The sequence below is a fragment of the Ovis aries genome, chromosome 1, assembly GCF_016772045.2.
Source record: "Ovis aries strain OAR_USU_Benz2616 breed Rambouillet chromosome 1, ARS-UI_Ramb_v3.0, whole genome shotgun sequence".
NCBI classification, from domain to species: domain Eukaryota; kingdom Metazoa; phylum Chordata; class Mammalia; order Artiodactyla; family Bovidae; genus Ovis; species Ovis aries.
Window position 1 is genome coordinate 71,345,148 of NC_056054.1, and position 23,830 is coordinate 71,368,977.

A 23,830-nucleotide genomic window follows, 5' to 3' on the forward strand; every position below is an offset into this window, starting at 1 on the left:
ATTAAAAATAATATACACCTAAATAAATGGAGACACATACTGTGTTCATGGATTGGAGAACTCTATACATAGTTATGTATGGATGTGAGAGTTGGACTGTGAAGAAGGCTGAGCGCCAAAGAATTGATGCTTTTGAACTGGGGTGTTGGAGAAGACTCTTGAGAGTCCCTTGGACTGCAAGGAGATCCAACCAGTCCATTCTGAAGGAGATCAGCCCTGGGATTTCTTTGGAAGGAATGATGCTAAAGCTGAAACTCCAGTACTTTGGCCACCTCATGCCAAGAGTTGACTCATTGGAAAAGACTCTGATGCTCGAGCAATTGGGGGCAGGAGGAGAAGGGGACGACAGAGGATGAGATGGCTGGATGGCATCATGGACTTGATGGACGTGAGTCTGAGTGAACTCCGGGAGTTGGTGATGGACAGGGAGGCCTGGCATGCTGCAATTCACGGGGTCCCAAAGAGTCGAACACGACTATGCGACTGAACTGCACTGATACATAGTTAGGATGATACATATGTAGTCAATTCTCCCTAAGCTGAATTTAATGCAATTCCGATTCAAATGTTAGCAAGATTTTTTTTTTGTAGATACAGACACACTGATTCTAACATTTTTATAAAAGAGTTAAATACTCAAAACAATTCTGAAAAGAATAAAACTGGAAGACTTATAGTAACATAGTAACTGATTTTAAGACTTTGCTAGACAACACCAGTAATCAATATAGTAGTGTTCTGACAAAAGGATAGATACATATATATTATATATCCACAGAACAAAATAGAGAATCTAGAAATAGAACTAAAAAATATGGTCAATTGAATGTTGACAAAGGTTCAAAGGCAATTCAATAGTGACGATTCACTGGTGATGATACAATGTCTTCAACAAATGGTAATAGAACAAGCAAACAAGTATTAATCACCTTTTTTATTTTCTGTATTTTATGATCATTTAATATCTTTAAAAACTTGCTGACTGGGGACTTCTGTTCCTCTGAATGCTAGCCAATTCTTAGCTGGGGACACACATGTCTTTCACATGTAACTCCAACCATCTCTAACTCTCACATACCAAGCCAGTATTTTCCCCTGCCCTAAATTATTCCAGGTCAGGTATCAATTCCTATTCCCTGTTTCAGGCCATCCTTATTCCCCAAAGCCCACTGGAATAACTCAAACTAGACAATCCTATATTGCTTATCCTGTCCTACCTAGATTTTCCCTCAGAAACCCTAATAAAGGCTTCATATTTGCTTCTCCCCTCCCGCATGCTTCTACTTCACCAATCCTGGTACCTTCTCTTAGGAAATCTAGGTAATCCATTTTTCAATGACACTGACCTCTCCATGCCAACATTCAGTCACCGCTATAAAATAAAAGTTCCATGAGTATAATTTTCACATGACATCCATATGCAAAAAATGAACTTCAATTTATACTTCACTTTATAAAAAATTAACTCAAAATGGATCATTTCTCAATATCAAACTATAAAATTTTTATAGAAAACCAAAGAAGTCTTTGAGATCTTGGGTTAGATAAAGCACTCTTAGGTATCATCCAAGAGCATGACTCATTAAGGAGAAACTGTTAAGTAAGATTCCATCAAAATTAAAACTTTTGTTCCCTGACACTGCTAAAAGAATAAAGAGAAGCTTCAAACTGGAAGACAATATATGCAAGCTCAACAATAAGAAAATAACTCAATCCAAAAGAACAGGCAAAACAGAGATTGCACACTTACCCTTTAAAAGATGCTCTATATCATAAGTCATTCTCAAAACAAAATCACTACCACTACATACCTAAGGACAGCTAAAACATAAAACCAACAACTGACAAGTGCTGTGAAGGATGCAGAACAACTGCAGCTCTCACAGGTTGCTAGTTACAATGGAAAACTCTAAAAACAGTTTGGCGACTTCTCACAAAATCAAACATTTACCGTACCACCCAGTAATCTCACTCCTCGGTGTTTACCCCAGAAATGTAAAACTTACATTCACACAAAAACTGTAAATGAATATTCATAGTAACTCTATTCTTAATTACCCCAAACTGCAACTGTCCAATTGGTGAATGGATCAACACTGCGGTATATCCACACAGTGGACTACTACTCAGCAATAAAAAGAAATGAATTATTGATACATGCATAACACTGATGAATCTCAAAAGCATTATGCTGAGTGAAAGAAGCCAGTCTTCAAAAGATACATATTATAATTCAATTTATGGGACATTGTGGAAAAGATCAAACTACAGAGATGGAGTACAGATCAATACTTGCCAGGGGGATAAGGGATAGGTGGAGAGTGTGACTACAAATGGGTACCATGAGGAAATTTTATCGGAGTGATAGAATTATTTCGAATCCTAACTGTGATGGTAGTGATTACAGAAATTTATATATGCTTTAAAACTTGTGAAACGTATGCCAAAAACAAGTACAGTCATCCCTCAGTATCTAAGAGAATTGTTTCCAGGACCACTCATGGATACAAAAAACCCATGGATGCATAAGTTCCTTATATAAAATGGCACTGTATTTGCATGTAAATTAGGCATAACCTTCTACAGACTTTAAATCTTCTCTAGATTATTTATAATACCTAATGCTATGCAAACAGTTATTAAATATAATTAAATGCTATGTAGATAGTTACCAATGCAGACAAATTCAAGTTTTGCTTTTTTGGAAGTTTCTGGAAATCTTTTTTCCCCTGAATACTCTCAAGCTACAGTTGGCTGAATCCACTCATGTAGAACCCATGAATATGGAAACTTGACTGCATTTTGCACATAAGTTTTTAATAAAAGCCATTTTAAAGAGATACATGAATGTCTTGTCTTCAAATAAACCATTGGGTTCAATTTCAATATTTAGTTTACTCAAATTCTGGAGAACAGATCTCACTGTGCTGATAGATGTTTCAGGATTAAATCCATTTTGTTAGTCAACCCAAGAAAGAGTGGCTTACAGGCAATTTCAAACATTCACCCTTCAATTTTAACCAAACAAATCATCAATCCATGGAGAAGAGAATAGATAAGAGCTCAAACCACATACTAGAATTAAAAACTGAGAGTCAACTTTCAAACTCTAAACTTTCCTATAATCTCAGAAATTAAATCCTGTAAGAATTGCAACTCATCAAGTATTCTAGAGGTTATACAGTCTGTATATCTACAGATGTACAGACTTAATTTTTTTTCTCTTTGAAATACTGAAGAAATTACTTACAGCTTTAAGGGTAAGATCACACTGGAAAACAAGTTTACGGAGTTGTGTTAAAATTTCTCTTTTGGTATTTTCTAGATCATTTCGTCTTTCTTCAACATTTGTCACACACACTTTGTAGAGTTCATTTGCTTCTTCTACCTTTAGGAGTTATCAGAGAAAAAAGTGACGCTGGTTCACTGAATCTGTATTTTAAAATAAATATACTTATTCTAGTAAAGCTCAATTTAAATGATTGAAATGGCTTATGCATGAAAGTTCTGAAACATTCTATGTTTTAGATAGAATATTCCTAAAGAGAAATATTCTGTTTTGGTCAGCAATTCAAGGACAACTGACTTCTATGAATAGTTAAGCATAATTTACAATTAGTACACTGTCTATAAAATAAATGTCCATTAATAAACTTTTCTATTGATATTTACCATTTCCTATAATCTTCTTACAGAATTTATCAATTATATTTCATGAATATTAATAATACAAAGCTTCTGCCTAGTCTTGCTAGCAGGTACTAGAATAAGTACACATATATAGCCAGTTGCCTAAATGGTGAACCTCCTGAACAACCAAGCAGAAAATATTAAACGATTGCCCTGAGATACTTTCTTCACAAATAAACCCCAATATTCAAAATATAAGCAAAAATCTCTTAGCAGAGTGGTTCTCAAAGTGTGGATCCCCAGCAGCAACAGCAGCAGCAGTCCTGGGCACTTCTCTGAGATCCAAGTTGTCTGGGGCCAACTCCAGACCTACTAAATCAGAAATTCTGAGGACATGGCCCAGCAGTTTGTTTTGACAAGTCTTCCAGGTGGTCCTGATGAAGGTTAAAATTTGAGAACTGAAGCCTTAGCAGATTATTGCTAATTCAATAGTAACAAATAACAAAAAAGATGATTACTTTTTGAAGAGCTTCCTCTTCCAGCCTTCGCTTCTTTTCTAGCTGCCTATTGAGATTTTTTACTAATCCACTACTTGAGCTCAGATGTTCTTCTTCTGCACGAAACATGGAAGATTTTGCTTTTTCATATTCATCTTGACGTTGCATACACAACAATTTTGCCTTTTTAAGAGCAGTCTCTGTTTCAAGCTACACAGAATAAAAAAGAGTATTAAATACAAAATAAGAAAAAGCCTAATGTACAAGTCTCTTTAGCATATTCAGCAAGACAGTTATGACTGCATTTTAGATAAACTATAGAATAAGATATGCATCTTCCCAGGGTATATATGCTGACAGATTGCTCATGATTTTCAGATGTTCACAAATAGATGAAACTATTATAATACTAACCATTTTATTTTGCTCCTGCTTCCAAAGTTCTTTTATTTCTTTCCTTTGCTTTTCCATTTCATTTTTCCTCCCAAGCAGAGGCTGCCAAGGGCATTTTAAAACAACAACAACAAAAAAAAAAAAAAAAAAAAAAGAAGAAGAGAGAGAAAAAAGCTGTTTTCTAAAGGTACACTGCTGTTTAAAAAAATAAAAAGTATAGTGTATATATAAATTTTTACCTGCACAAATTTGTTGGCTTGAAGAGCTGCAATTGTTTGTTGTAAAAGGTGACTACTCTCTATATCATTAAGAAGGGCATTGGTAAATAAAGACTGCAGTGGCATAAACTCCTAGAATTTAAAATTGAAAAGAAAATTTTCCAATAGAAATGTACTAGAGGTCTAGATCCTCCCCCGTTATCTTTCTTCAAAAAAAGAAATTTTTAAGTTTAAATTTTTTTCAGAAAAATGACTATTCATAAGTATGACCATATGAAAAAATACTGAAGAAAATTAATAATAATTCTTAAACTAGTCAGCAAAATTAGTAGCTAACAAGATAATTAATATTCATATATATATAAAACTGTAAATTTCTTAGCTTCTTCATAATGAGTATCTCTGTAAGTTTATAAAGATTTTATCTTGTCAATAAAAAGGTTATTTAGCATTCAAGTTCTTTCCTATATTAAGGACAAAATTTTCTGATTTTACATGGTATTATCAGGAGCTGAGTAATCGCTTGGTATAAAACCCTAGTAGTTCACTGACCACCTACCTGTAGTCCAATGTTAGTTCTAGTTGCCTCTGCCAACTTAACAATATTTCTAGTGGACTCCAATTCTGAAAAGGTCAAAGAAGGCATCAGAAGGTAAGTCCAATTTACTTTTTCTTCTCCATACTCTAAAATTATCTGTAATCCCCCAATTAAAGTGAAAGTGAAGTCGATCAGTCGTGTCCTACTCTTTGCGACCCCATGGACTGTAGCCTACCAGCTTCCTCTGTCCATGGGATTTTCCAGGCAATAGTCCTGGAGTGGATTGCCATTTCCTTCTCCAGGGGATCGTCCCAACCCAGGGATAGAAGCTGGGTCTCCCGCATTGTAGACAGATGCTTTACCATCTGAGCCACCAGGGAATTTTTTTAAAATTCCCCAATTAAAAAGTGATCACAAATACTACCTTGCATCATGGTATGAAGCTATGATTCTTAATTGAAATTATTCATCAAAATCAACTGGGAAACTTTCAAAATACACTTGCATAGATTTCACCTCTCTAGGGGACTGGGGCCTATGCCTGTTTATTATCTGTTTCTAAGGCTATTTAGATGAATCTGATGGGCATCCCATATTAAAGGCAAATAATGTAATAGAGCACAGGTTTTGGGTAACTTCTGTGGTTTGTCAGTTACTAAAATGATCTTAGGCAAATCTGCTGACCTTAGCCAAATTCCCTGTCTCATTCACCTCCTCTGTTAAACAGGAATAAGAATTTTGTCTTGCCTACTTTCCAGGGTTTTGGTAAGGATTAAATCAGAAAATGAATGTGAAAGCACTTTGTTAACTGTAAAACACTGGGAAAATATTAGCTATCAAGAAGTTCCTTATATATGTTTCCACTGCCTTCTGATCTGATAGCTAGATTTTTATCTGATAGTTGTTTTTTATCTCCTTTAACTATATCATCTGATTGCATTTCTTTTTGCTTATTAGAGTATAACTTCTTTAAAGGCAAAGAGAGTACACTGTCACTGTGTCCCCAGATCTAATGGTTGGTCCACAGTTCAATGTTCAATAAATATATTTATTTTAAGGAGAGCCTTCCCTATTTCAAGAAGAGAAAATGGACAATGATTTTATTCACTAATGAAAGCACTACTAATTTGGAATCATTATTTACAGTCTGTAGAAAATGAATCACAAAGAATTTAGTTCTTATGTTCCAGAGTTAATCAGATGCCCCAAAGGGCAACTCACCCAAGTTCAGCTTCTTTTCAACCCATGAGACTATGTTCTTGGTATATTTTGACCATGTTTTAGCATATGACAAAGCCAGTTCTATAGAATTAGTGTTTTTTAACAGCATGCTGTCTAATTCTATAGGAGAAAAACTTCCTGAAAATAAAAAAAATGTCAAGGTAAGTATATATTAAATATGAGCTCATAACATGAAACCTTTAAAGAAGCATTAAAATCCTAAGATGTTTTTCAATGAAAACTGGTTGAAAAAAATGTGACAAATTCAGAAACAAAGGGTCACGGCTTGAGTTGAAAATAATTTCAAATTACATTTTAAAATCTTAATGCATATTTCTATTATTTATCAAGTTACAAACCCTATATAACTGTTGATCAGTCTCTATCATCACACTATCTACTCTAGTAGGTTTTTTCCCCTTAAGTTTTATGTGTAAAACTTTACATATTATTCATCTTATGTCTAAAATAAATACTTTCCGTTACTAAGCAAGGAGATTAAGTAATCCAAAACATTTATCAAAAGTAACTGTAAAATGTCTGACTAAAGTTTTAAGTACCTCAAGCATTACCTTTTTCATTGGATGAGTCCACTGATTCCACAGAAACACTTTCAAAAGACTTTAAAAAAGGAAGAAAACAAATTTAAGATTACAGCAGAAGATAACAGATCTTTGCTTCAAAATTTTTTCACTCTAACTTCTTACTCTGAGATAATTCCTACTAAAGAATTTCAAGCATTTAGAACTCAAAGAGCCTGAGAAGCCTGTTTAAATGCCAGAACATTTAATAAGAACTATATAGCTTTTTACAACAGCAGTTCTCAAGGTCCAAGAATGAATAAACCTCTTTGTTTACTAACAGCATTAATGAATCCATTCAAAATTTTAAATCCTGAAGATCTCAAAAATATTAGTCAGCAAGTTATGGAAGCAATCTAAATAGACTGCTATCTAAACAGAAGACAAAGACACTCTCTTTCAGCCATCCTTTACCATTTTATTATATGATAAGCATGTCATGCAAAGTCCTTTGGACAGCTTAGTATGGAACTTTCTATGATGATGGAAATGTTCCATAGCTGCACTGTCCAATAAAGTACCTACCAGCTACCTTTGAAAAGTGGCATTTGAAAAGTGGCTAATGTAAATGAGAATTAAAATTTTAATTTAATGCACTGTATGTGACACACAGCTACCGAAATAGACAGTGCAGGAAAATGTTATCTACCAAAATTGTGAGAGCTTATTATTCAATGCAAAAGGAATCATGTAAAACCTACATTTAAAGTCAAGCTCTATCACTTAGTAGCTATATGACACTGAGCTACGTATTTATACTCACTTAAGTTTTCTGGCCCTTCATAAAATGAGGATAAGAATACCACTTCATAGGTCTATCTTAAAGATTAAGATGATGTAGGTTTGGGGCTTCCTTAGTGGCTCAGTGGTAAATAATCTTCCTCCCAATGCAGAAGACATGGGTTTGATTCCTAATCCAGGAGGATCCCACACACCACGTGGAGCAAATAAGCCTGTGTACCCCAACTACTGTAGCCTGCACGCCACACCCTAGAGCCTGTGCTCCGAAGTAAGAGAAGCCACTGCAATGAGACACTCACGCACAGAAACATGGGCCACAGCAGGAGCACATGAATAGGACATATGATTCACACCTAAAATTTAAATTATTTAGACCCCTGTTACACTGATAGAATGTTTTATTACACTTTCTAAATTAGCAGCAAGCTTGAAACATATAATTGAGGAAAAATAAAAAATAACAGCATAATATTTTAAAGATCTAGAAATACTTCACAATTCTGATATGGTTTCTACACTGTCCTCCTTCAGTCATCAAATGGATGACTTCAGAATGTCACATTTTTTTTCTAAATACTGTAGTACATATAACAAATGGCCTTTAAGTAGTCATTCACATTTTGTATTATTTAAGAAAGGCTGCAGTTCTTATGTTATTTTGACATAATAACAAGTACTTGGCACATTTCCAAATACGTGTTGAAATCCTTTTGGATCTGAATTCCAATACTTTTTGGAAATCCTTAACAGGAAATGATCAACATATGTCCCTAATGCAGTCTGTTTAAATATCTTGCATTTGGTAAAAAAATATTACTCAAATGAAAATATTACTACTACAATTACTATAAATCTTTAAAGCAATATTCTACATACATTCGTAATGTTCTATGATTTTATAGGTATTTTTCTTCAACTAGGAATCAGAACTCTAATTCTCTGACACACTTATAACAACGCTCTTAGGGAGAATTAAGACCTATAGTTTTGTTAATAAGGTGTTTCATGGTAACAAACAAACTGTAGGGCATGTGAAAAGATTAACACCCTCTTCACTTCTTGTATCATTTTTCTAAGTTTCCACCAGTCTTTAAGACCTGCGGCACTATCAAGAAGGAAAAACGGCTAAGAACTACTGATTAAAATTTTGGATCATACGACATACAGATTCATTACATAAGACATTATAAAATTATCAGATACGTTCTTTTAAAATGATATAGTTCCACTTCAAAAGTACAACTAAATTTTTGGCCCCAAAACTGGCCATAAATTATCATACTTCAAATGAACTGAGCTATTTTTCTTGCTACACTAAAAAACTATCAAAGACTAATGCTGAGATTAAGATTAGGATATTATTAAAATAGGAAGTTAAAAATATTAAAGTCTTTGCTTTCATATAAACTTGGCCTACCTTACTTTCCTGAGAAACAGGCAGTCGCAATAATGAATCATTGCCTACATCTCCCATAAGGAAGTTTGTCAAGCTATCCAGGGGAAGTTTAAAAAAAAAAAGAAATAGAAATTAAAAACACAAAGACAAAACACAAGTCATTACATTGCTCTGTCACAAGCTGTACATTCAACATGTCATCTAGATTAAAAGAGCCTTAGATATAAACTCCTAAGACTCTATCCACGTAAACTAAGCAGTCACTCACGGATGGATGCTGCTTCTAAATGGCTATAAACACCTCCAAATACAGCAATATAGCAACACAGGATATAGCGTTTCCAAAGCTGTGATAATATTTTATGTTGGTGAATGCTTTGCTTTGCTTTACATACTGAATTATCATGACACATACTCTCACTGAGACACTCAGCCCCTAAATTCTTGAAACGACAGTCCTCTACTTACATATTTCCAAAGGTAAAGGCCAAGGTTTCAATAGAAGAAAACACTTCTCTGAAGAGATCATTTTTGTTTTCTTCATTTACTTCTGTGAAGTTCACAGCTGTAGGGAAAAGGGATTACAATAAATGAGGGGGGAAATAAACTAGATTTATACAAAGTAATTTAATCCCATAAAAATCCACCATTACTTTCTAGAAGCATTAGAAGATTCAGAAACTAAAAAACCTAATAAACAAAATAATATGATGTTCAAGTTCTTCATTAAAGAAATCACACAAAAGAATCACCTTGCATAAAAGTAGCTGGCATTCCAATACGACTCCTCCACACACACTGCATTATTCGGCACATCCAAAAAGTGACTCAATGTGAAATCACTCGATCTTGAGTCATGGAGACTACGTTACATCAGCCCTCTCTCAGTGAGAGAGCCCTGTGCTATTTTCTCTTGCTTATTGCTTCACAGCATTTTTAAAGAACAGTTAAATGCACTGTGACCCACTTAAGTCAATATGAAGTACATTCTCCACTACAAATTACCAATATCTAAAGTCATATATACATCTGACATAGCATAAAACCTATACACGAAGCATATCATATTAACAACACCCAATACTTAAAAAATCTTAAATTCCTTATTTCTTCCTTTTTAAAGCCTTATTCTTGTGAGGTCCTTAGGCTCTGAGGTCCATTTAATTGATATATAGCTGTCTTTTGTTTATCATAGTGATATTCTAACATTTTGCATTTTGTTAAAGAAAATTAGGAAACATAACTGGAAAAAGTTTTTTATTATAACTTTGTCTTTACACACCTTTGTTAAAAGCCCAGATACAATTTACAGAGACAAAACGTGAGGGCTGAATGGGTAAACTGTTCGAAGCACCACGTTCTACTCAGACTGAGTTTAAGGGGCAACTGGCTCCTTGTATCCCACCCTCCCTAGGGTCCCTGCCAATCACCCTCCCTAGGGTCCCTGCCAATCACCCTCCCTAGGGTCCCTGCCAGTCACCCTCCCTAGGGTCCCTGCCAATCACTAGAAGAAGAGAAACCAAGTGGAGAGGAAGCTATACTTTGTTTTAAAACAGAGTTGTTCTTAAGCTCGGTTGTACATCAGACTTACTTTAGGAGCTTTAAAAACAAAATCTGAGGCCCACCATCCAAGATTCAGATTTTAAAAGCCTGGTGAACCACAGATATCTGTTCAAAATTTCTCCCAGGTGAATCTAATGTGCAACAAGAATTAAAAATGAAGCCAGGATTCCTAAGAAGGGATGAATTAAAACCTCAAACCTGGAAGCCTCAGGAAATTACAACCAAGATTTTATAGACACGAGGGGCTAAGGTCCACACCTTTCATCATATTCCTCTAAATATTCCTGATACAAAGATGAAGAAAAACTTAACCACCACAAATAATTTTTTAAATATCTCAAAATTTAGGTTGTAGCTTATATAACCTAAACAGCTGAAAGAAATCCATACAAAATATATGAAACAACAGTTTTCAAGACACTAGCTATCAAGCAACAAAGAACAAGAATCCTAACATACAAGAAACAAATGTGGTAAGCTCTGCAACTGCCCTAAACTTACTGTCTCATAACACACACAGATTTCTGAGCAAAGGAAACTAACAGAGATAAAGAAGGCCATTTTATAATGATGGAGTCAGTTCATCAGGAGGACATAATTTTATACATTTATGTACCTAATTAACAGTTTCAAAATGTATGAAACAAAAACTAATATAATTGAAATGAGAAATAGACAAATTCACAACTACAGTCAGAAATTTCAAAAACCCTCTCTCAATAATTGACAGAACCCGTAGAAAGAAAATCAGTAGAGGATATGGAAGCCTTCAACCATACTATCAGCCACATGGATGAAATGGAAATTTAAGGAACCTCTACCCAATGACAGCATATTCTTTTCAAGCATACATTGTAAATTTACAAAGATGGACTATATTATGGGCCATAAAACCAGTCTCAGTGGGTTTAAAAGGATTCAAGTCAGGCAAAATATGTTCTGTGACTAGATGGAATTAAACAATAAAAATCTCTGTAAAAATCCTCAAATATTAGGAAATGAACACATTTCTAAATAACCCCATAGATCAAAGAAGAAAAAGGGAAATTAGAAAGTATTTTGAACACAATGAAAATACACTGTATCAATGGTGGTGAAGGTGGGGGCAAAGAGGTGCAGAAGGGAGGGGCTACCAAGGGGCACGCATCACCTGGACTGCGATGGTTTCACAAGAGAATGGACATCAAAACTGATCAGACTGTACCCTTAACTTAAATATGTGCAGTTTATTATAGGTCAATTATACCTCAATAATGCTGTCTTAAAAACTGCACTGGAAAGTAGACTTCAAACATAATTTAAAATGGAATACCAGAAAAAAATGTAAAGCCTACTTCTATTTCCTAATTTTAACATGTTAGACTTTAAAGAAAAAAAATACTTTGTAACACTTGGCAGAATTCTGTAATTATTCATCCTTTCTTATAAACATATTTTTCAAAGCACTAAACAGGACTAGGAGACTTCAAAATATAACTGTAAGTAGTGAAAAGACAATTATTTGAACCATCTTCAGTCCTTACCTTCATCCCTACTCAAATGAGGTTACAGCCATCTATTGAAAATTCCTCTTACTGCCTTTGCCTCCACTTCAAAACAGCTCTCTCTCTAATATCCTTTCACTTCTTTTGCTCCTGCCCTGGGTTTCAAAGAATAATCTTCAGCTCCTTTCCAATAATAAATCTTCCCATTCTCCCCTGCATTCTCCAAAACCCTACACCACCACTGCTTGCGCTTGTGCTCAGTCGTGTCCGACTCTTTGCAACCCCATGGACTGTAGTTTACCAGGCTCCTCTGTCCTCCTCTCTCAAGGCTCCCCTAGTTCCCACTACCTGACGTTTCTTATGATACTAACAACATACCCAAATCTTTCCTATGGGAAAAAATTAAATTTATCATATTTCTCCTTAAAGCTATCACCCTAATTCAGCATTTCTTTACTGCCAAACCTCTATAAATAGATAATGACTGAATTCACTAGGATTTGACTTTTCATCTAGTTTAATGGTTAGCAGGGGTTGGAAACCTTTTTCTGTAAGGGGCTGCTGCTGCTAAGTCACTTCAGTTCTGTCCGACTCTGTGCGACTCCATAGACGGCAGCCCACCAGGCTCCCCCATTCCTGGGATTCTCCAGGCAAGAACACTGGAGTGGGTTGCCATTTCCTTCTCCAATGCATGAAAGTGAAAAGTGAAAGTGAAGTCGCTTAGTCGTATCCAACTCCTAGCGACCCCATGGACTACAGCCTACCAGGCTCCTCTGTCCATGGGATTTTCCAGGCAAGAGTACTGGAGTGGGGTGCCATTGCCTTCTCCTTCTTGTAAGGGGCTAGATAGTAAATATTTTAGACTTTTCAGGTCATACAATCTGTTGCAACTATATTCAACTCTGTATAAAGGAGTCAAACATAAATAAGAGTAGTTGTTTCTAATAAAACTTTACCTACAAAAACAGGCAGCAGGTCAGATTTGGCCCACTGGTAGTAATAATAGTTTGTGCACCCCTGGTTAAAAGGACGGGTTCCAAAGCCAGTATGCCTCAGTTAAATCCTAAATCTATCTCTTATGAGGTTGAATAGCTTAACTGTTCTGTTCCTCAGTTTCCTCATTTATAAAATGGGGATAATAATACGTATTTTGAGAACCACTGTGAAGACTGAAAGAACATAGAAGAGAGCTTTTTACATAGAAAATACTCAATAAATGTCTCACTCACTACCACTCAACAACACTGTCAGTAATCTGCAACTACATTAGTCTAACTTAGAAGTCTTTTTTCCCTTTTAAGTTTTCATCCTATTTGACCATTCTGCAACTCTCAACAACCCTACCACTTTATACATATGTAACTTTGGACAAATCTCTCTATGTCCCAGCTTTCTTATCTGCAAAACAGGAGCTGATATAATAATTTCCTATAGAGATTAATGGCTAATCCATGTAAAGAGCTTAACAGTAAGTACATCCTCAATATATTATGTCAGCTATTATTACTACAAGTATTAACCACTTTCATCTGACTTGAAGCCTTTCGCTTAGAAGCAATATATTATACTTAACTAGAGGAAGCAAAACTTCAGAGGTTCAAACCTGAGTTTACATCTGACCCATATCACTTCCGGTTTTACTCTAGATACATCACCTCACTTCAATTTCTCATATGTAAAATGAAAGGAACTAAGAAAACAAATGTAAAGCACCTAGGGTGTGGAACTTGGTGTTTAGTAAATCTGAGCACCCTCATGTTCTTCATCTATCTGTAGACAACAATTTGTGCTTCAAACAGTTGTTTCCACTCAGTCCAAAGTTCTCATCTTGGCCTTCTTCTCTATACATTATCCCCACAGAATCTCATCCACTTCCAGTATCTGTAAGGAAACAATCCTCAAACCACGGGCCTAGGTTTCCCCTCTGAGCTCCACTGGTCTGTTTGATACGTTCCTCCCCCTCCTTTCTAGCCTTCACCCACCAGCACTGCAATCTCAGCACGTACAAAACCAAACTCTCATCTTCTCATATGCTCTGCCCCTCAAGCCTACTCTTTTCCATACATTTCCTAGCTGATGAGTTTTGCTTCCAAAATGTCTCTGAAGTTTTTTCCTTCCATTCCATTCCTATCGACACTGACTTAGTTCAAAGACGACATTTTACGTCTAGTCTGGACTATTTAACAACCTGCTAATTAGCCTCTCTGTCTCCACTCTCTCCTCTCTATTAGCTGACCTTCAAAATCAAATTTAAAAAATTTTGTGCAAAGTTTAAATATCTCCCTTGAGTTCCCTATTAAGTCACAGCAAGGAGCACTAAAACACATTAAGTATCTCTTTAAGAAAACAGATGAATAGTTTTCATATATATACTCTACTAGAACAGCAACTTTCAAACAGTTTTACAATAACCAACCTTTGCTAAGAAATACACATCACATCATGACAAAGTATACCATAAACATATAATAGATAACTATATATACAGTTATATAACATTTTTTAAAGTTTCTGAAACATCCTTAAGTCTTAAACTTATTTTCAATTCACTTTCATATTTTAAAAATGCTGGCTACAATTCATTAATGTGATGTCATAAATCAGAGGCCATAGTTTGAAAACTGCTGAATTAAAAGATAAAATGGAAGAAAATTTTCACCATTTGCATGGGGAAAATTGCAAAAACACCAACCAAAAGCTATAAGATTTATAAAATGAAAACTTCACATTGCTTCTGAGAAACAAAAAAGACAACGTGAAGAACTTACATGCATCCTATACTCAGAAATGCTGAATATACAAATTGCTCCTTAATTTAATTTATAAACTTAATTATAAATTAACTATAATCTATGTTTATAGACTTAATTATAAATTAATTTAAATTTAATTCAAATCACCTTCAAAATACTAGCACGTATTTTTTAGAACTAGGACAAATCAACTGAAAAGTGCTTATGGAAAAATAAAATCCTGAACAAAAAGAGTATTGGAAAGAGGAGCTATCCCTACCAGACATTAAAACACTATAAAACAATGGAGACAATAAGGTATTGACACATAACTAAACAAATCAAGGGGAGAGAATAAACTCTAGAAATAGATATTAAATATGTGACAGTGTAGAGTATTTATGATAAAGATAGCATCTTAAACCAATGGGGAAAATAGGAATTATAGCCAGAAACATAGATACTCTAGAATGTACCAAAGATTTAACTTTAATAAATAACACCATGAAAACATTAGAAGAAAAAACAATGGCGAATGCTATTATAATCTCCAAGCAGGGAAATCCTTCCCTTATACTCAAAAAACATACAAAAGATTGAGATATAGATGCAAAATAAAATAAGCAACTCAAAAGATAAAAACAAACTAAAGAAAACCTGCAACTTATATCAAAGATTAAGGACTAATTTCACTTATACAGAGTTTCTATAAATCAGTAGTGCTGCTGCTAAGTCGCTTCAGTCATGTCCAACTCTGCGATCCCAGAGACGGCAGCCCACCAGGCTCCCCCATCCCTAGGATTCTCCAGGCAAGAACATTGGAGTGGGTTGCCATTTCCTTCTCCAATGCATGAAAGTGAAAAGTGAAAGTGATGTCGCTCAGCCGTGTCCGACCCTTAGCGACCCCATGGACTGCAGCCCACCAGGCTCCTCCATCCATGGGATTTGCCCGGCAACAGCACTGGAGTGGGGTGCCATCGCCTTCTCCGATAAATCAGTACTAAATCAGTACTAAAAAAAGACCATCAAGAAGAAAATCTGAATCAAGAGTCAAGTCACATAAAATGATGTGTAAATGGCTCTGAAACATATGAAAAGATACTCAACTATACCGAAAACGAGGGAAATGCAAATCAAATCTATACTGAGATACCAGTTTTTGCTACCAGATTGGATAACAAAGTCTGGTCACCAGCTCTGTTGGCAAAGGTGTATGAAATTAGCTTCTTCAGCATGACTATCAGAAGGACAGAAACTCTATGGAGGATGTTAGCAATATAAAAAACACAGATGCAAAAGTGCTCTGTTCTAGTAACTACCCACCTAGAAATATACACAAGCTATTCACTGAAGTATTGTTTGTAATAAAAAAATTAGAAACAATCCAAACATCTATTAGTAGTGAACTGGTTAAATTACAGTACATCAATATAACAGAATATCATGCAGCTTTGAAAAAACAAATAGCAGCAAAAGAAGACCTTTTATATACAGTTAACTCAGAACAATGAGCAAAGAGCAGAATGTTACCCTTTGCATAAGAAAGAGAACATACTGTTATTTGCTTTTGTATATGTAATATGTCTCCAGAAAGATACATAAAAAACCAGTAATAGTTGTTGCTTATTTAGGGAAAGGAATGGGTAGCTAAGGTCTGAGGTAGAAAGACACTTCACTTAGTGAATACCTTTTTATACTGTTTGCACTATGAACCACGTGAATGAACTGCCTATTAAAAAATTAAGTTTCAAAACAAAGAAAACATGTAAGGCTTCTATAATTTTGGATACATAATTAAAACTTTTCTTGCTTGCCAATTTTTAAATATAGGGCAAAATACAGATCATGAAAAACCTTAAAAATTGTCCTTTTATATTACAAATGAGGTTTATCAAAATGCTTGTAAATGATGAAAACACAACTACTACATGCATAATAAACTACTGAGTGCTACGATGTCTTTATCTGCTTCACAAATAAGCTGTATCTCTCTTACCATATTGCAAATATTTTGTCAGACTGAGCTTCCTGCTTGGAAACAAGAAGACACAGGAAATACAAATCACTATTAGAATGAATGAGGAAAAGCTAAGGATTTTTCTTTTATGGTTATTAAAAGGTAAATCCCACATTTAAAATAAAAAATAAGAGAAGTTAAAGGAGAAGTTAAAGGATTTCAATTTTATTTCAACGCAACTGTTATTACTATGCATAGGAAATGCATAGATTTCATGCCTTCACACCCTGAGCAGCACAAACAAAATGACACCTCCTTGATCTAACTGTCTTTAGGGCTTCCCAGGTGGCTCAAACGTCAAGAATCCTTCTGCCAAGCAGGAGGCTGTGGTTCAATCCCTGGGTCGGGAAGATCCCCTGGAGGAGGAAATGGCAACCCACTCCAGTATTCCTGCCTGGGAAATTCCATGAACAGAGGAGCCTGGCGGGCTACAGTTCATGGGGTCACAAAGAAGTCCAACACCACTGAACAACTAAACAACAACAATGATATTCAAAAATGGTTTCTACACTTCAAATCCTGGCCTTTCCAGGGTTTGAAAACTAAATTAAGATTAAATGAAAGAATTAAATAAGCTCTAATTTGACATCAATTTTCTAGGTTACTGAATATTTTTCATTTGAGGTATCAATGACATTTTTAGATGGCCTCAACAATAATACAAGGGGGGCATTTAGAAACTTAAAACTTACACCAAAGAAAACACAATTTTTAGTTTTCTAGTGTCATACTGAAACAGAGTAAGTGAAGTCCTACTGAAACAATAAATTCCCCAATAACAAAGTAATCTTCAAAACTTCATCCAACACAAAAGTTAAGACTGTAACAATCATTCCAAGGGTAAAGACACTCTTAGTGGAAAATAATACTCAAAAAATTGCTTTACAGCAAAGAAAAAAGATCTGTAAAGCAGTGGAGAAGTCTCTTTAAGTCTGTTTCTGGAATACAGACACTCTCCTTCCCCAGGACATCCTGACTACACACAATAGCTACTGACAACAATTGAATGAACTGTGGTCCTTATTTTCAAGCATGGAAATTTTACTATCTATAGACACAAATTACTCTAACTTACATTAAATTGCGCTTATAAACAATCTATTTTAAAACAAATTTGGTTACTAAGCATTTTTAAGAGTCACAGCAGAAGCTATCCACTTTGAAACCATCTATATTTTTCCAGTGCTTGAAATACAGAAAAAAAGAGAACCACGCAAACAGGATAAATCTACATAAAAAAGTAGGGAAGGCAGTTCTTAATTACACGGACTATATTGTATTGACAAGGTTTTTCTCTTCCTGCCTAATCCCTTGACACTTGCCCTTTGCCCTCTCTACATCAATCACATTATGTTCTTCACATCCAGAGTTCTACTAGCATCCAGAATTGCAGTTCCAATACCTGCCCTAGCCCAGTTAATGTTCACCTGACCTTTGAGACTCAGGACAGGTAATCCCTCTCCCCAAAACAGCCTCTCAATTCATTACTCAAGCCATGGTGACTCACTTTTAGTGAGTTAAACTATTGTTAAACCAAATTGTTAAACTATTTGAATTCGCATTACCTATCAGGTTAACATTCAACACTGACAATCACTTCTTAGAACCTAACATTTTTAAAATTCCGTAACATCGTTCTCCAGATAGTCTACCTACTTTTGTTCCTCACCTTCTCTCTGTCCCTGGGAGTTCACACTCAGTCCTCTACTCAGTCTGCACACTATGAGTTGGTGTCATCCTCTTCCATCACCACTCAGGTCAACAACAATCGAAGTTCACTCCATCTTCAACTTCAAACTTCAGCCTCATCCCTAACACTCAACCTGTCCTATGTTCCATCAAATCAACAGCCATCTCCTCTTCTGTAATAGCCACACTCTTACTTCTACCACATCCCAGCTTCTGCCTTAGCTCAGATCGTCAACCCTCCTCTAGCCCATTATTTCCAATAATCTCCTAACTGAACTCCTTTGTCTCTAGTCTCATTTTTCTCAATCTTTATATAATGCAGCCTAGAATAATAGATTTTAACAATTTTTGGTCCAAATTATTTCATCAAAAGGTAACGTCCTAATTCTTATTTCTTTTAGCACATGTAATATATACATACACATTTATATACACATATATGATAAACTTATTCTACAATTTTAGTTTCATTTATCCACATTTTAAAATAAGGTACCAATTAAGTCTACTTTTTTCCATTTGTTTCCCCCCTTTAAGTGGAGTCACTACAAACAGCCATTTTCCAGCATTAATTGTCCTCACATAACAAAGACTTTTTGTGCACCAGTAACTTATTTCAAAAGAGCATACATATTTTCAAAAAACTCAAAAATTTTAAATGTCAGTTGTTTAGTTAATTTTACTTAGTATTTTTAGAGTGTTTCCTGCCAAATAAAGTTTAATTTTTAAGACAAAAAGAGTTTTAGGTGTGACTTAGTGTGTTAGTTGCTCAGACATGCCTGACTCTTTGCAACTCCATGGACTGTAGCCCACCAGGCTCCTCTGTCCATGGAATTCTCCAGGCAAGAATACTGGAGTGGATTGCCATTCCCTTCTCCAGGGTGACTTAGGAATATTTAAATATCAATGTGTATCCTACTGATACACATCATACAGGCGCCATGAGAGATGGCTCCACAGACATTATGAACCAAAATGTATCATGTGGATCCTTTTTGCTCATGCCAACCCACGGTTAATAGTGTCTTTCTTACCTTTCACTTTTGCGGTAAGCATTTCTGCAGCATTTTGAAGATCGACAGAATTGAGGTTCTGATGTTTATTCATTACAGACTTTAAAACACGAAGAAGTTCATCCAGACGTATATGAATGACTTCTTTAAAACACTCTTAAAGGAAAAAAAATTTTTTTAATTTGTTTCCCAAACCATGTTACAAGAGTCTAAATAAACCATGAAAAACCATTTGGGAGCACATTTTAAACACAAGCAGTGGCTCCAAAATTTTTGCCTACAGTATTTTCACTTTTATTTTCACCACTGCAATTACATGTAACTCATTTAGCCTTCAAACACTCCATAATCATTTTAATTCACTAAAGATTTCAAAGGCACTCACAGAGTCAGTTTAGGCATTACCTTTTGCAGTTTTCTCCATCTAAATGTGCTTTCCAGATTTCCCTTGCGGCAACTTTATAAGTTTTTCCTGTCTTACAGTTTCTACTATTAATATACTTTTTAATACATATGGTAACACTTAAAGCCATATAAATGTCTGAAATATTAACCCGTATTAAATGGCACTTACATGTTAAGTTACCACATAAGAATTGACTTTTCATTAAGCTATTATCAGATATCAGAAATGAGCAACTCACAGGCATATATGTAAGTACCACCATTTCACCTATATATTTTAAAAACTAAAAACTGAATTAACTGCATGATGAAAAACTGGGGGATCATTACAAGAACTCCAGATTTACGCCTACTCTTGAAAAAAATCAAAATCTGGTTATACCAGGCCCATATCCTCCTTGGCCTCAAGCAGCTGAAAGAGCAGCACTGCACTCTTTTAGGCAAGCTTCCTTCCCAGCGCCCACCTGCCTGCTCTGACATTTATAGTAGTCCTGGTCAAAGACATACAGACAACCTTTTATAACCCTTGGAAATAAGGTGACCATATAATTTATCTTTCAAACCAAAGTACTCTAGCAAGTGAAAGGGGGGGCACTTCCTAGTAAACAGGCATGTTTCTGGATCACCATTCCTGGCAAACCAGAAAGTATAGTCACTCTAAGCTTTAAAACCCCTGAAGTAATCCTCAAAACTTTGAAAAGACAACCACCTGAAATACAATACTCTGATGTAATGTTCATTTCTACAGCTTATATATATAGCACTAGTGTTTAATAATGGCACATTTATTAAATGCTTCCTTCTGTGCTAGGCACTGTTAAAAGCACTTAAAGCCTATCACCTCATTTAGCTTTCATATCAATTCTATTAGGTAGATAATTTTAAAAATTTCCATTGTACATATGAGAGAACTGAGGCACATCTAGGTTCACCAAGTCAGAATTTGAACCCAGGTTATATAATTCTAAAAGCTAAGCTCTTAACATTATACTGTCTCCCTACTGAAATATTAAAAGCTTTAAAACACATTTTTAAAGATGTGTTTTATAATTATGCAAATTTCCCAGAAATATTAAAAGACAGCCACTAGAAAGAAAATCTACAGGATGAAAAAACAAAAGAAAATTCTATTATCTATCAAACATTCCATTCATTAACAGCATTATCAAGAGCGAGAAATAAGTAGTATAAAAGGAGCAGGCAAGGTGGGGAGCTGGGTATATTAGGGCAAAAAGTATCTCAGGTAGAGGTAAAGAAGAATAGTTCAGGTAGTGACGGAAGGAAAGAGAATAGAGTGCCTTCAATAAAATTTACACTCATTCATCCAAAAATTTTAATAATAGATAAACCCAAGAGATTAGGTGCTGGCTTAAGTAGCTTTGGAAGTGAGTGGAGAGTATAACATTAAAGGCAAAGGAAATGCACATACGCACTGGACTCTAGTTGAGAAAGTTTTCAATGAGACTTCAGGTTAACAATGCTGATACTGCTCTACATGTACCCTGAAAGTGAACAACTGCATAACTGGATGGTGGATGGTGGGAGCCAGCATGGCACTCCCCCGACCCCAGAAAAAAAGAGAGAAAGGAAAGCCAGTCATTTCTGTCCCCTACTGTGCTGTTTCAGATTAATTTCTACAGATATTAACATACTTAGGAAACAGGAGGTAAAAATATTGTCTTATTTTGAGGTCTCAGGAAAAAGAGCTTGATCTTTGTGGGTCAGCAAGAATCCTCAATATTCAAAATGAATATTGGATATTAAACAAGAAGGTTTCCCAGGTGACGCTAGTGGCAAAGAACCTGCTGCCAATGCAGGAGATCCGAATTCAGTCCCTAAGTCAGGAAGATCCCCAGAGAAGGAAATGGCAGCCCACTCCAGTATTCTTGCTGGGAGAGTCCATGGACAGAGGAGCCTGGTGGGCTACAGTCCTTAGGGTCACAATGAGTCGGATACAACTGAGGTGACTTAGCACATATGCACAAAATACTAATGGTTTAAATGCCTAAATAAACCAAGGTAATAAATTCTGGCTTTCTCAGAATCAAAGAAATTAACTATGTGGAAATAAATATATTTCAAAATTATTATGTGTTTATTAATATATTTTAAAATTATAAGTGTTTCATATGTTTTAAAAACATATTTTATATTTTTCAATGTTCTTGGTTTACAGTATATAGTAACAGATACAGCCCACAGAAACAAAAACTCTTCAGGATTCTTAATTTTTAACAGCATAGAGGGGCCTGAGAATGACTGCTGTAAGTTTTCTTAAAAACCACTGCAGAACATTCCTATAATTGTCAACATAGATGTTCTACCAATTTGAAATTCCTTTTTTCCTACAAGGAAGCCCTTATAAACAGATATTGAAGTTGTTTTAAAGCAAAACACTGAAAGACAGTAACTGAGTTATTTAGTGAGAAATTTCAGAAATATCTCAAATTACTCTATAAATAATTCCTGTTTTCTGTGACTGGACACATCTCTGAAGTATATAAATCAATGGAAATGAACATGATAATTTAAAAAGCCTTACGTACAAAGAGTCATAAACTCCCCTATGTATTTGAGTAGATGAGTTTAACATAACTATTAGGACATGAGAAGATTCTGATAATATTTCAGCTGGGACGTTATAAAATAGCAAGCCCTTAATTATGCTTTATAATTTTAAAAAATGTTCCAAGGTTCTTTTTCGTTATAGGAGAATAAAGCTATCACAAATTATTTTTATGAAGCAAAAGCTTCTTGAACATTTATTTTTTCAGAAAGTTTTACCTTTAGGCAGCTCCTTCACCAACACTAAATATCTCCAAACCACCAAAAGCAGCAATAATGAGCTTAGCAAAAAAGACAGTTATTGTTCTTCCCCAGTGGCTTCCCTGGCGGCTCAGACGGTGGGGAAGATCCCCTGGAGAAGGGAATGGCAACCCACTTCAGTATTCTTGCCTGGAGAATCCCATTGACAGAGGAGCCTGGCAGACTAGAGTCCAGGGGTAGTCCGTGGCAAAGAGCTGGACACAACTGAACTATTTTTACTTTTTTTTCAATACAGAAGAAAGGTATGCGGCTCATTGGTGTGGTAGAAAACAATAGATTTCAATCAAACTTCCATTCCAATGCTTAATCTGCCACTTCCTTGAAATGACCACATACAAAACTCAAGTTTCTCTAACCTCAGATTCATCATTAATTCATAAAGTTACCTTATAAGTTTGTTGTGAATATCAAATAAATTGACAGAAACAAAAGTGCTTTATAGTCTTAATATATGCAAACTATTACTATTAAATCTGAAAGCCATTCAAACTAAATACCTTTAAAACAGATTTGTCTCACACAGAATTACACTCAGTAACAAATTACAGTATGGTTCCACAATATTTTAATGAAAAAGAGATATTAAATTTCAATTTAATTTTATATGTAAAATCTAAATTAGTAAACCACTTAGAAATAAAACATAATTAAGAATATATTTTATAAAAATATTTCTATACCTACCAAGTAAATGATAGTATTTAATTTAGTCATATAATTACAAGATAATTTTTAAGTTTTATAGTGGCCATATTGTAAAGGTAATAAGATTTAAATTATAGTACAAAGGTATTAAATATGCAAATATTATAAGGTTCAATCAGTTTTAATACTAGCTATATAAAAGAGTAAAACTCCTGTATCCCAACATTTGCTTATCTACCAT

At 35.0% G+C, this 23,830-nt stretch overlaps 1 protein-coding gene across 7 annotated transcripts in view; it reads right to left on the reverse strand.

Annotated features, from left to right (window-relative positions):
* Positions 1-23,830, reverse strand: part of ARHGAP29 (Rho GTPase activating protein 29) — a 79,422-nt gene that overhangs the window by 29,687 nt on the left and 25,905 nt on the right. For 4 of the 7 annotated variants that reach the window (XM_027972222.2, XM_015092124.4, XM_042251115.2 and 1 more), the window contains exons 3-12: positions 19,735-19,869; positions 9,684-9,780; positions 9,237-9,309; positions 7,070-7,118; positions 6,498-6,635; positions 5,298-5,362; positions 4,760-4,870; positions 4,542-4,622; positions 4,149-4,337; positions 3,251-3,388 (exon numbers count right to left, since the gene is read on the reverse strand). In XM_027972222.2, coding sequence (XP_027828023.2) covers positions 3,251-3,388; positions 4,149-4,337; positions 4,542-4,622; positions 4,760-4,870; positions 5,298-5,362; positions 6,498-6,635; positions 7,070-7,118; positions 9,237-9,309; positions 9,684-9,780; positions 19,735-19,869 — 1,076 coding nt within the window. The remainder of the gene's footprint in view (positions 1-3,250; positions 3,389-4,148; positions 4,338-4,541; positions 4,623-4,759; positions 4,871-5,297; positions 5,363-6,497; positions 6,636-7,069; positions 7,119-9,236; positions 9,310-9,683; positions 9,781-19,734; positions 19,870-23,830) is intronic. The other 3 variants (XM_042251119.1, XM_060400869.1, XM_060400867.1) reach the window with 1 other exon arrangement.